General features: G+C 37.3%; 1 protein-coding gene across 1 annotated transcript in view; it reads right to left on the reverse strand.

Annotated features, from left to right (window-relative positions):
• The window catches only part of atrnl1b (attractin-like 1b), a 70512-nt gene that overhangs the window by 13443 nt on the left and 42898 nt on the right, over positions 1-14171 (reverse strand). Inside the window, exons 25-26 of the mRNA XM_026163091.1 lie at positions 12860-12921; positions 9162-9240 (exon numbers count right to left, since the gene is read on the reverse strand). Coding sequence (XP_026018876.1) covers positions 9162-9240; positions 12860-12921 — 141 coding nt within the window. The remainder of the gene's footprint in view (positions 1-9161; positions 9241-12859; positions 12922-14171) is intronic.

Raw genomic sequence — 14171 nt, forward strand, 5'->3', positions numbered from 1 at the left:
CTTAATCAACCTAAAAGACCCAAAAATGAAACAATAAACAGTAAAAAAGTTTTTTTAATCATTTCATTATTACATTGTTATGTACGTATATTACGTTTTGTATACATCTACCTTAAGTACTTTCTAATAGATTATTTGTTTAACTTAATTTGCTAATTTAACAGGGATAATTGACATTATAACACCTGTGAAATAAAAAGCTAACCACAGGCCAGATGACAGACACAACATATTTGATTCTGTGCTGATTGAAGTAGCCTGTGCACAACAACAAGAAAGGTAACTACCTGGCATAGCAACACAAACCCTTCAAGTAAGCACACAGTCCTGCATAGACATAGCATACTCATTTGCAGAAAGATACAGTATTCCGTTCGTTTAGAAGGAGTACATTATGATCTGTGATTGCACCTGACTTTTTCATTATGATAACACTTGCTAATAATGATCAGCAAATGTTGTTTCCTGAATTTTCTCATTTCTACCAATGCACGTATAGACTCAGGTGATTATTTTGCAGTCCTATCTAAAAAAATGGAAGGTGGGCCATAACTTTATTCTCAATGGTCACTGGGACATAAAAATGCATGCACATTATCCCCAGTCAAAAGCAATACAAATCACTTAGAGTTTGCTGACTTTCACAGAATTAAAGCCTGATTAACAAGTCGGTCCACACTGCCAACACAAACAGCGTCTGTTCATCCCACAAATATGAACAGTGAACAAACTCCATGCTAATTTTAGTTATGGCCACAATAATCCAAAAGAAAGTGAGACAGACTTTTACTGTTTCTTTAATATGATGAGTAGAGATGTTACAGCCACAACCCAGCTGCAGCATCAGTGATTAATATCATGACTGCCTTGTTTCTGTTTTCTTCCACTCTACGCAGGATTCTTTCAATGCCATATGAGTGTAAGTAACTAAGTGTAAGTACATGTAAGTAGTTATTAATTGGGGTCGGACTTTTAAAACACTGGAAATCTAATTGTAGTCTGGGCCAAGGTTAAAAATCGGATAAACAGCCAGTGCATCCTGTGTGTCCTACACTCTGAAAATGAAAGTATACTCTCTTTCAATTCAAAGGTTTTACTTATCGGGACACATTAAAAAAAAAAAAACCTGTCCCTTACCAAATTAAATTTATTTTAATACAACCTCAGAACAACAAGGAAACATCACATTACACAAATTATAACAAAAATGCAGAAGCATTGTGTGAAAAAGTAACCCCAGTCGAAATGCTCCCACATGAATTAAGAAGATAAGTAGAACCGTGTGACGCTAATGAAATCATTTGACTAATCCAACATCAGCAAATGTGAGGACCTCGATCAAAGCACAAGATTTGGCATTTTGCAGATCTGAAGTATTGTCTACAAAGCCACTTCCAAGCAATCTGAAGTCCATCACTCTCCAGTGAGAAATATTATTCACAAGTGGAAAACATTGAACATTCACAGTTGCTAATCTCACAGAAGTGGCCCAGCAACTTGACCCCAAGATTGGACTTTGCAATGCTATTAACCTGTTCAAACTGAATAAGTTTGGCTTGTTTGGAAGAACAAACAACAAGACTTCTGGCCTTACTGCACAAACACCTCACATCAACGATGGTGGAGGGAGGATGATTTGGGCTCGTTTTGCAGTCACAGAACCCGGGAACCTTGCAGTCATTGCGTTGACCATGAACTCCTCTGTATACCAAAGTATTCCAGAGTGAAAAGAAGTGAAATGCTGTCGCCGGACCTCAAGATAAACAAATGCCCATAAACCTCAGTGAACTAAAGGAACGCTGTAAAAAACACAGTTAGCCCAAACGCCTCAATAATGATGTCAGAGATTGATACAGAAAATGATTACATCAAGTTATTGCTGCTTAAGGTGGTTTAATAATTAATGGAATCAAAGGGCTGTGGGGCTTGGTTTCTCACACAGTGGTTTTCCATTTTTGGTTTTTAATAAGTAAATAATGACATGGTGTATTATGAGTTTTTTTTTCTTATTCATCTGAATCATTTTAGAACCCGGTAAGGACCAGACGATGTTTTATTAGGTCCTGATACATAAAACCTCAGAGCTAAAAAAGAGGGTGTATTTTGTGTCAGTACATTATTTTGAAGATGCAGCTGTTACTGTATTGTTGTACAGACTTGCTGGTAGAACATGCATGAAAAAAGGCCCCAAAAACTGCACCGATTTGTTCCCTCAGTCTGAAAATATTGCCTAGGGGAGGTAAAGCTAAGGGGAAAAAAACAACAATATGAAATTGAGATTGATCACCTGATTGATTTTTCTTTTGTAGCTCTGATTTTTTAACTTACATCTGAGGTCCCGTGTTAGATTGTTGTACATCTCTACTATTAAACGTCAAAGCAGCAATACCAAACCAACAGATCTGACCCGCCTAGGCCACCACAAGTTGAAATGAGAAATTTTGCCCTTTGCAATAAGATAAACACAGGCTCGAGTGCCAAGCAAAGTTGTTGCAAAACAAGAAAACAGCTCACCGGTTATTACTGGTTCCAACACAAAAGCTTCAAATCCAACAACGTTCATTGTAAATGTCAGATAGAAGCAATGTTATTTATCATGGTGCAGAATTAATTTAAAGCAGCAGCAAATCACAAAAAGAGAGCGGGAGCAAAGTCGGGGAATGCTTTGCTCTGTGTCCAGAACATGTTTCAGAAATGTGCTGGGAATACAATCATCAAAGGTCCAACACAATACCGGAAAGATTCTAGAAATGAATACTAAGTTACTGACAAAAGGCGAGAGTGAACTCTGTAAAACCAATTAACGTTTGTGCAATGACAGACTGATTTTGTCAAGAATACAAGCTGGAGCCATTCACAGTTTTGATAAGGGTGGGCATGGAGTGCATTACTATGCAACTTGATTAATTTGGCAAGTGAGTGCATGAATTATCTGTCTAGTGAATACAGCATTTTGTTCCCTTCACTGGATTCTATAAAAGGGTAGGTGTCATCCCGCCTCTGAGCATATTCTACACCTAAGCAGGTCACTTTGTCCCTTTCAAAGATCACTGGCTGTACCCACCGGCTCAGTCCCGCAGAATAAAAATAAAAGTAAACACTTCATAAAATGGAAAACAAAATGTTGAAGTGCTTGAGTATGGGAGGTTAAATGAATATATAAAATAGTCACTTATTAGTAAGATAGCTTCTAAACTTCCAAACTGTGGCATAAGTTGTACTACTAATGACAGTCGTGCTCGATGTGTAACTTAAGGTGGAATTATTAGAGCGCAAACTTTAAACTGAACAAAGGACAATCAAGGTGACAAGAGGCTTAAGAGTAGGATAATCTTATTGTAGCAATCGATGACTGCTGATTGAGCTCTTCAAGAGCACACACTGAGACCAACAAGTCTGCAGAGGGACAAGCGAAAATTATGTGGTTAGTAATGTGTTCCTTTCACTTCTGTCAATGAGAGCTCAATAATAAATCAGGCAATCCAAATGGGTGTTGTTGAAGTGGCTATTTTGGGTGATACTTAAGGCTCTTGGTGCCTGTATGAAAAAGCAGGATGTGTATTTAGGTGCTAGGCAATCAAATGCATGGAGTCCTCTTTGGAATGCCATGTTTTTGCCTTGCCAATGGAGTATTTGTTTACGTTCTTTGCAAGAAAAATTAAAGTGAATGTTATTATGATCACTTGCAATAAACACGCATGCCATTCAGCCCTTAAACTCAGGGGTCTTTTATGTGAAAGTGCCTACAGCACATCTGCACACACACACAAAGGGCTTGGTTTGGCTCATTCTGGCCAAGACCTGAAGTACACTCAAATTCAGACAGGAAAATGGACAGCTGTGAACATCACACACAAGCAGCTGTTTTGATTCCATTTCCTGGTTTGTGTAGATGATGTGTTGGCAATAACTTGAGTGCGTTTTCTGTGAACGCACATCTACGCATTTGCAAGAAATTGATGGTCATGTGGTCTTCCGAACAACCAAAACAAATGACTATAAAAGCTAGAGTCCCAAGACAAAAACACATATACTGAAATAAAAATATACCACAAGCCTTTGCGCTAACTTTTACATTCCTCACTTGCTTGTCTTCAGCTGACACAACAATCATTGCGCCATCAGATCTGCTCATCAGTAGTTATGAAGGCCACGATAATGTAATAATAATGGTCCTTTCACCTACAATAGCACAAGAAAACATTGCTCTACACAACCATCTGTATTTACATATGTTGCGAAGCATGTCTCTGTGTGTGAGAGCGATAAAGAGAGGAGCTGCATTAGATAAATTCATGTGCTTGTGTGTGTATCATCTTTGTGTTGCAGTCTCGTGAAATGTCAACACTCCCTCCCTTCTGTTCCCCCCACAGGTAGCTTCAAAGAGGTCAGCCCTTGTCCTCTTCTGTGGCATTTACAGCTGTTGTCTTCCTCCCTTTTTCCCCACTCAGGATCCAAGTCTTGTCACCTACCTTCAACTAAAATTATTCAAATATAAAAGCTGTCACTTTGAAACCACATCCTTTCAAGTCCACACAAAAAGAAACCCCTTATTCAATTATTCATTTAGTGTGGTAAATGATCAGCCTTGTAAGATTAACTTAATAGAAGGAATTACATATTCTCCATTTAAAGGCTCGTGGAATGCTCTTGTTTATTATTGAATCATTGGGTATTGGGTATCCTCCATTCACAGCTATTCTTTTACGATTATGTCCTTATTATTATGACAATGATTGCTTGGATATAAAGAAATACTCTTGTCAAATTTGATCCTGAGACAAAAAACCCCCCACAAATATAAATATCATATAAAACTATTGCCTTTTCGATCCAACACATTACAGGAGGAGTAATACAGACTTCACATCAAAAAGCCAATACCAAGTATCAGACATCCATATGCCACTTGGCCTAATCAGAATCTCATTATTGTCTCTGCCATTCCTGAAAGCCTCATTAGGACTCATTCATTCCATGCCCTTATGTCAGATTGAGGCTTAAATGGCCCCGCAGACCAAATCCTCCCATCTTGTATTTGGACAAGTCTTGTAAGTGCTGAGGCTGTGCACCAATTCTTTCAAATTAACTGGACATAGTGTTTACAAAAGAGCCAAATCAGGTCATCAATGAGACAACACTGACAGAACTGAGTCGGTTAACCTAACACTACAGGAGACTTAGTCCGTAGTTATAACTTTACTTTGGTTACTACACAACATCAAGTAGCTAGTATTACAAGCAGTGTAGTAAATCAGACATTCTGTTTTCCACCACTTGCTTGGCACTGGATAATTATCTGAGTAACAGTGAAAAATAAGGGCAAAACTGGTGGATTAGAAAATAATCCTTCAAATCTACAGTAACAGAGTTATTTTAAAAATTAGTGAATCAATGTGTAGCTGATGAGAAAGAAAATGACTCTTATAATCTTTTGAATCACCTTTTCTCCAGGTAAATTGGCGGGTACAGGACTTAAGTAAAAAAAAAAAAAGAAGCTGTTTGACCATACGTGTTCAACTAGCAAACACAATGTATTTACCCTGGAATAAATATTAACTTAATCATTAAATCTTGTACCTATAAAATGTGCTCACTGAAGCCTAATGGAGAATAATATGTTTAATGTCCAGAATTGGCTGTGTAAAATGAGCAAACCCAAGAGTGTCCTCTCTAGGAAATGAAAGTGATTTTGTGTAATTGCCTTTAGAGCAGGCAACAGGAAAAAAAAAAAGGGGGAAAGAAAGCAATATTACTTTTTATTTCCTCTTAGGATTGATTATGGTCCAACTCCAATCCATCCTTTCACCCTCCCACTGTGAGAAGAGCATAACTCCATGAAGTCATCCTTGCACCTGCTGGAGGATTTCTTAATTAACTGTAAAAATACAGCAGCAAGCTTTAGACGCCCTCAGCTTCCTCCAATAGAAATAGGAACTTGTTGTTTAGCATCCTCTGATATATACCGCCATCAATCATGTATTCCAATCTTCAGACTATTTTACTCCAAATCTTTTAAGCTTTTTCAACATTTCCTAAACACTCCTGCTTGTCTCATGTCTTTCCTTCTGACTTATTCTGTAATATTGCCATTTATAATGGCAAACATTAAAAAGATAATAAACAGGTTATGAAGCACTTTTCAAATGTGAGAAAGCAATGTACAATTGTACAAATTTTCCAAGAAACCCTCCCCCCCCCTGAGCCTGGTTCTGTTGGCGGTTTCTTCCTGTTAAAAGGGAGTTTTTCCTTCCCACTAACAGCAACCTGCCTGCTCATAGGGGGTCATATGATTGCTGGGTTTTTCGCTATATGTATTATTGTAGGATGAATTATTAATTTTGTTTTGTTACCGAGACAGTCCTGAGGATAGCAAGTCAGTACTGGGACAACTTTACAAGTTATAAACTTAGTTGGTTTAAGAACTGCACCTAATCCAGCAAGCTCTCCATATGAATGTCCAAACTGAATGAAAGTATCTAGGCAGCAGGTGCATGGGCATGCAAGTCTGTTATAAAATAACTTGTAGATATAGACTTATAATAGAGTTTACTAAAGAAATCCAAGATGAAGATGTAAGCTGAAGGTCACTCACAGAAACGTTGGATCCTTTTCCCAGCTGAAACGTTTTTAATGTAATCAAAATCAATAAAAATTATGGTAATAGCTCATGCTGCATTAGATGTGAAGATGAAAATTAGTGGTTTGAGCTTATAGCTTCAAAAACATACAAGCACTAAGAAAAATAATGCACTAGAAGTCCTACTTGATATATGAAACTTTTTTACTCAGATAGCACATAAAAAAGACCTTTACTGTTTCTGTAACAATCTCTTAGGTATTGTGGAAGAGTGCTCATGAGAACTGCCACATAAGAAGTAGTTGAAAACTACTTGCACAGCTGAAGCACCCATTACAGTGCTGAATAACACCCTCCAGGCTGTTACAGCTTTCAGGAAAAGGTTACCGACACTGCTTCTCCTTAAAATGTTTCTTTAAAAGTAGGGCTTCTGAAAAGAACATAAGGGAAACCTTGAGCTACTGTTTTTCACATATTTATAAAACCGTGCACTAGAAATCAAAGCCTCATCTTTTCTAACTGGTGCAAGTTTTCACTCTGTATAATCTAAGAAGTTCTGTAATGACATATCAACAAGAAACTCCAGTAGGTGTGCCTTCAAATACAGAGCAATAAATAATATGAACTATATATACATGTATATATATATATATATATATATGTATGTGTACACGTTCTTTTAGCCACAACAAAACTTTTAACCCAGAGAAATTAAGATATAGGGGGTTTTATTTAACTATGCATTTGTTTTGATCGGATGCCTGAAGGACAGTGACAAAACAGATGAGCAAACAGAAAAGTGAGCAGAATTTTAATGCCATGAGCCATCTGCTCGCATTAATTTTTTATTGACTTTAATTCTTTGGATAGGCATGATTCGAACTCACGGCAGCTATCATTCTTGTTTATTTTCATATATCAATTAGAGAATATAAAATTCAGATCCCATAATTATCAATGTCATCCCCGATGGGGATATAAATTGTGAGAGATTTATTAGTAGCCCACATGTCATAAAGGCTGGATACGCACCAAATGAAAACTCCTGCTATTGAGTACCAAACAGCATCCAGGAGAATGTATGGATTCACTGAGGAGATGGAAATGTCAGTTACTCTGATAGAAACCAGAAACCAGCTGATACAGTTTGGGTTAAGGGCAGTGAGATGAATTTGCATATATTTGCCTTTTCCCTAAATTTCCTCCACAGTATCCTTCCTTCTAACCCTCTCTTATAATTTCCACTGACAATCATCTCATCTATAATCCTTCTTCTTCCCCGTCTTTTTCAGCCCTATCTTTCCAACGTTGAATTTTAATGATTCATATCCACCTTTTCCTTTGGTCATTCACAGTATCTGCACTTTCTCCTTTCTCGTTCTTCTTTCCACTGGGCCATTAAACTTAAATTCACAATTTATCACAATTATCATCTTTACTGTTAATCATATGTATTTCTGACAAAATAATCAAATAGTCAGCCTAAAGCCCTCTAAAAGGAGTTCTAAACATCATGCTGAGAACCTTACAGCCTGCCCTGTACCATCATCAGCCTAATGGTGACACCTGAGCAATAAGAAGGGGTGAGTCAATTTTCTATCCACGTGTAACACGCAATTTAGCAACGCAATTTTAAATTGTATCTTTATATCTTTAGTCACTTTCTTACTAGCAGCATGTTGCAAAAAGAAAAAGAAAAAGAAAATTTCCTCCAATTTCTTTAGTTTTCTCTATGTAAATGCCAAAGTCATAAAATGCCAGTTTAGCTGGTATAAAGTAGTATTTTTCTAAAACCACCTCAGAAGTGGAAGGGTGGCTGTAGAGAAGCCATTTTTAACAAAGGCAAACAAGGCTTGAGATCTCTCAAATTACACAAGAACTGGACTGAAAATCTACGTTAACATGTTGCCCCAAAGTGAAGGCTCTCTCACAGAACAAAAGGCAGACAACATCCAAAGAACTCTGGCATATCCTCGAAGAAATCTGTCGAGCTATTCCCATAGATTACTTACAGAAATTACAAGAAGGTGGTTATATCAACTCTTTAGAATTGTGCCCACTCTCATTTTGCCATATATAATGTGTATATATTTTTTTCCTAGCAAAATATGAGGGGTGAGGAAAATATGAAGAAATGGACAGAACTATAAGCATTAAAAAATGTAATCAAACCACAATCGACCAGTCTGAAAGCAGTCCTTTAACCACAGTTATCATCCGAGTTAAGCTCCAACTCCTGATTTTACAAATAACACAGTGACGGATCTCAACTCTCCACTCTGTGGGTAGTGCAGCATTGCCAACTCCCATACAACTCTTGAAATCTGATTTCAGACACTGTCTTGAAGAGAAAGAACAAATGCTGCCCTCTTTCCTTTTGATTTCACTAAAGAGCAGAAGTCAGACTGCCTCTGAGAAGAGAGGGGCTGTGTGTATTTGGAACAGAAGCTGTAACAACATGCAGTGATTGTCACCCCACGTTCCTTAAAACGCCAAATGCTTTTGCATAAACAACCGGCATATTCACAATTTGTTAAAGTCAGGTGTATTTATGTAAGCACGGTGTGTTTTATCGACTTACCTCTCGTCGTCTAGAAGCCCAGCAGGTTTGTTTGATCTTCCACACCACCGCTGCCACCAGGAGTAGTGACAGAAAGCAACTGTTTTGACAGAGAGGAAACAATATCAGCAAAATATTCTATTTTTTCATATGCATATGCAACATTAAGGTAGCCCCATATGAAATCATTTAAAGCCTTTAGCTACAGTAGAGCTCCTTTTTGGTTGCAAGCAACCTGAATGAATGTCACCGTGACCGAGGACATGCTGTTTTTAATTTAGCTGAAAGTTTTTGCCTTCAGTTTGAAAGATTGTGTAGAATTGTCTAAGTGCATTGGGGGGGAGGAAGGGACACACACACAGACACAAGAAAAAAACTGGCAGATTATATTTTTACTTGCAAGCTTGTTGAAAGCATAATCTCTCTTTGGGTCAAAGGAGCAGGCAGTCCTTCAAATACCAGCTCTGCGCAACACCTCACAACTTGTCGTATTGTTTATTTTTTGTATCTAAACAAAGGGCATATCATTTATTAATTAGTAAGATTTATCATGTTTGGACAAAGCCACATTAGCCCTTTTCTGCTAATCTAAGCGGCCGTGCAACTTCCAGCAATTCTGCAAAACAATGAGCTCAATTTTGCAAGCTTTTCTTACAGTACAAGTACGTAGCTTCGACATGATTAAACTCCTGACATTATCAGTGATCAAGACAGGACAGACTCAAAATTTCAAAGTTTCCTGCTAACAAAACAGCGAAGATGATTTGAAGAGGCGGAATATTCATTTCTCAGTAGACTGAATATTTTGGCTGATTACTTCAATTAATAATCCGACAGCACATTAGTCAAGGGAAATTCAGCAAGGTCCGAGCTCTACCGGGATAGAAAAATATGACTGATTGAGAGCTTCCACTTCATTATCCATGTGACAGATGAGAATGTAAAGATTATTATCTGCTAAAGAGACATTTTAGCTTTGTTTTAATTAAGAACATGTGTCAAATGGTGTTTTTACCTAAGCAAGCTCGTGGAAAGTATTAGTGTTGGCTTACATTTGATTTAATCAATTACTTCAATTACTTTGAACAATCTGAAATTTGAACATTTTATCCACTTGAAACAAATAAGGGTAAATATTTTCACATTTCCTTCAAGCCATTCTCTAATCACTGAAATTAAACCTGTGTTAAAGCACAGGAATAAAGGCGATGCCGTTTTGATTTGAAATGCTGCAATAGGAACAGTAAGATGTTGACTTGATATGCTACATTTCTACAACAGGTCCATTGGCCAGGATGTTTGAAGAAAGTGATAACAGGAAAAGAAAAAAATAAGTAAAGTGAAATTTAAGCGTTGACTGAAGTGAAACTCTGCTTCAAATATCACGGTCACACATGAAATGTATTTTAAGCTTTGAAACCGTTTCATTCTTTTAGAAGTACTTGAGCCATCTTAGACACCTTTGAAGATAACAGTGAGCGGCAGAAAAAGGGGTTGAGAGTGTCTGAATGGGATTTTCATGTGGCAGAAATGACCAGACAGATTTTTGGCTGTAGAACACAAAGCGTAATCACGCTAACTAGATTACAACTTAGACAAGTGAAGTTTATGAATTCAGATGAAGAAGAAATATGGAAATAATGGAAAAATACTAGGTGTCAAAAGGCTTGCAGTGGAAAAGGTAAAGTAAACACTGAATAAACATAGTTGAAGAAGAGTCATGCTGTCATTTCGTCGCCCTCTACCTCTTATACAAGGAGGCCTAGAAACCCTGTGGGGTGATTTGACATTTTGTCATCAAGCTGATTATGTTTCCTGCGGATTTCATCCCTCTTCAGAAAAAAACAAGCTGTTTGTCACTGCATCAAGGCTTTTTTTTCTTTTTCATGGGTCAGTAAAAACTGGACAACAGAAGGACGATGTAGACATTATGAGAATTATTATCACCTCTCTAACAATGGAAACAAATCCTGGATCTTAGAAATACTTAAAGCATAAACAGTTTTTATAACTAATACTGAAACAACAAAAAGAAGGACCAAACTGTAGCTGCGTTGTGTCCATGTTGTGAACCTGTTCAAAACTGTTTTTGTGTGTAATATATTTTAGACAAACTAAACTATCAGCCTCTCTTTTTCTTTCCAACGATTCCTGAAATTGGCTATTGAACTGTAACGTGATACGCTTGAAGCAGAGGATCACTGTTTGTGTGACAGCTTTACGGGAAAGTTATTGTGGGTTGTGTAATGATGGGCAGGTGCCTTGGGCAAAGACGATCTTCTATTCCCTTCGTGACACCTACACACATAGCATTTTAGTCCATTTAGCTACTCTGGGCAGCACAAGATCAAAAAATGAACGCCTATACACAGAAAACAACTCTTGCTATAAGGTCAGTAACCAGAAACCACACATATGGCTGTGGGGAACATCTTCTGAATCTTTTCACAGATAGCAATATTTAGGATAACTTACAGTATAAATTTTGCAATTATACTCACATCTTCTTAACTTATTCAGACTTTGATGTACCTTTGAGACAGCCCAATTTACTCCTTTTAAACATTTCAATGAAAGACTTTCATCGCAGTTCTCTGGATGAAAAATCATTAACAGTCCTCATATCTTGATCGCCCACACCTTCTATTTAGATGGCACTTTCATAGAAATGTGCACCTACTTAAATTGTAACTGGCAGTTCATTTGGCACTTGAAAAAGGAAAATTGCTACCTTGAAGACACAAGAAGCATTTACATGTATTCGGTTAGCAGAACTGACCTAAAAGGCTCACATAACTCAGTAAGGCCCAGGAGAGAAGAGCTGAGAGTGACGATATAGTGGATAATGTTTCCTGACTGGAGAACACTTACAGCCCTGTTTCCAAATAGTAGGGATGCATTGCAAAAATTAAATAAAACCAAACACAAGTATAAAATTAATCATTTAAAACATTTTTTTTCCATTAGAAAGTTTTTAAAAAGTTCGTGTTGTGTAACATTTGAGAAGACCAGTTTCTGTAGTTTTAAAGTGAAATGCTTTTAGATGCAGTCAGGCCCATTTCGTGGTGTAGTTCATTTTATAATGTCTCAGATGCTTTTAGTGACTGACAGGTGTGGGCTGCGGAGGGCAAGTTTAAAACCAAGGCTCTTTTCACTGAGCCTGCTGCTCTGTTGCTGCTAATATATACCAGGTTGTGGCCTGGCAACCCGAACAAAGGAGAACTTCCCTACAAAAGACGTTTAATGCATGTCACGGCAACCTTAAAATATATAATTTGGCATTAATGGTTCTTTCACCATCATTCAATATTAGTTTTCTTTATGCTGGGAAACATTATTGCTCAACTCTTATTTGCTCACACAGTCGTTCACCAAGTGAAACATACATATCTAAAAAGCAAAACTAATTGGGTTTCAATCATTTTTTAAACAACAGCTTTTTCTTATTATATACACTTATTTATTTAACCTGTTTTTCTTAGACTGAACCATCTCAACGTAACACCAGGCTTCAGTCTCACAGGCCTAGAAACCAGTCGGTGACACTGTCATAACCACGATTTGTATTGGTAGAATGACTTTTTCACAAGCGGTTGGTGAAAGTTGCTGGCAATTGACAACTGGCTTGCCAGGTTGCTGTGAATCAGTCTCAAGGCTTTGTGACTAAAAGAAATGACTGAGTTCACGTTTAGGAATAAATAAATATTTTATACACTTACCTGAAAAATGTAACAAAGAACTGGACGAGATCCATAATGCCACCGTGCTGGGAGAAGGCGATCTAGTGAATGGAAAGAAGACGATAAGCAATGACTTACTATGAGAGAAAACGCATGGATATGCGTTATAATTTTAAGATTTCTAATGTATAATTTAACCTAAATTTGTAATTGTGTCTTAAGGTTAATGTTCAATATTGTTAATAGCATTTTTCTTTTCAGATGCATAAATTAAAATAAATACAACATTTTAAAATCCAAAATAACTCGCAATGCTGACTTTTTTTTTTATTTATTTAACCCATTGATCTCAGATCTCAGCAATAACGCAGTCTCTCTCTACCATAGCCGACGTATCCAAAAGGCAACATGGCAGTGAATGACGCTTCATCAGAAACATGTTTCATCTTCATTAAAAGAGAGATTACGCACAGTCCTGGCAGCTAAATCACATATAACAGGCCACATCATTGTGACAAGTCATTATCTACTGTAGATGTTTTGAAAGCACTGTAGCCTGAAAGCATTTAGACAAACACACACAATGTCATCTGGAGCCCCTGGTTGGCAACACATTGGTTTGGGTAACGGGGCACAAATTGTGCTTTTAGAGGTGGATTACTTGCGTTGAATGCTAATTTAACAATCAAATTAATCTGGTCTTCCAAAAAAAGAAGAAGAAGAAGATGCATGGCTGAACCTACACATTTATTTATTCGTGCAGATATGTCTAGATTGTATTGAAATGTAGTGGTTAGCTAAATATTTGGCTATGTCAATATCACAGGAAACAGAAAGGGGTATGTTAATGATCATATAGCATAACAGAGTCACGGGGCTAATATTCTTTAATGACAACTTCATCTACCCCCCAAACTTCTGCCACCTTTGACTTTTTCCAACCCTATTAAGTAGAAAATGAGAATCACTGATCTGAAATAAGATGCTTACTGACATGGCTAACATGACTCACAAAGCACACTGTGCACAGATGTTAGCTGGCTTTTAAGTAAATTGGACATGTCTATTTAGTGCTTATAAAGTTGTTTTTCACACGATATGAGGTCAAAGCAATATGTGTAGGGTTAATTCAGTTTCAATTCATCCATCTAAGCCAATCAATTTCATCATCTGAGAACATTCTTCTATTACAATTGGCCTTTTATTACACGGAGGAACATGCTGACGATACGATTTGGTGGCAACATTTTCCCTCCATGAAAACTGCTCTTTACGATCCAAGTCTATATTTAAATCTGTTTATGTGTTTGGGCCTTACATACAAACCCTCATAAGAAGAAATCCTGTCTTA

Source organism: Astatotilapia calliptera, chromosome 3 (genome assembly GCF_900246225.1).
Source record: "Astatotilapia calliptera chromosome 3, fAstCal1.2, whole genome shotgun sequence".
Lineage (NCBI taxonomy): Eukaryota > Metazoa > Chordata > Actinopteri > Cichliformes > Cichlidae > Astatotilapia > Astatotilapia calliptera.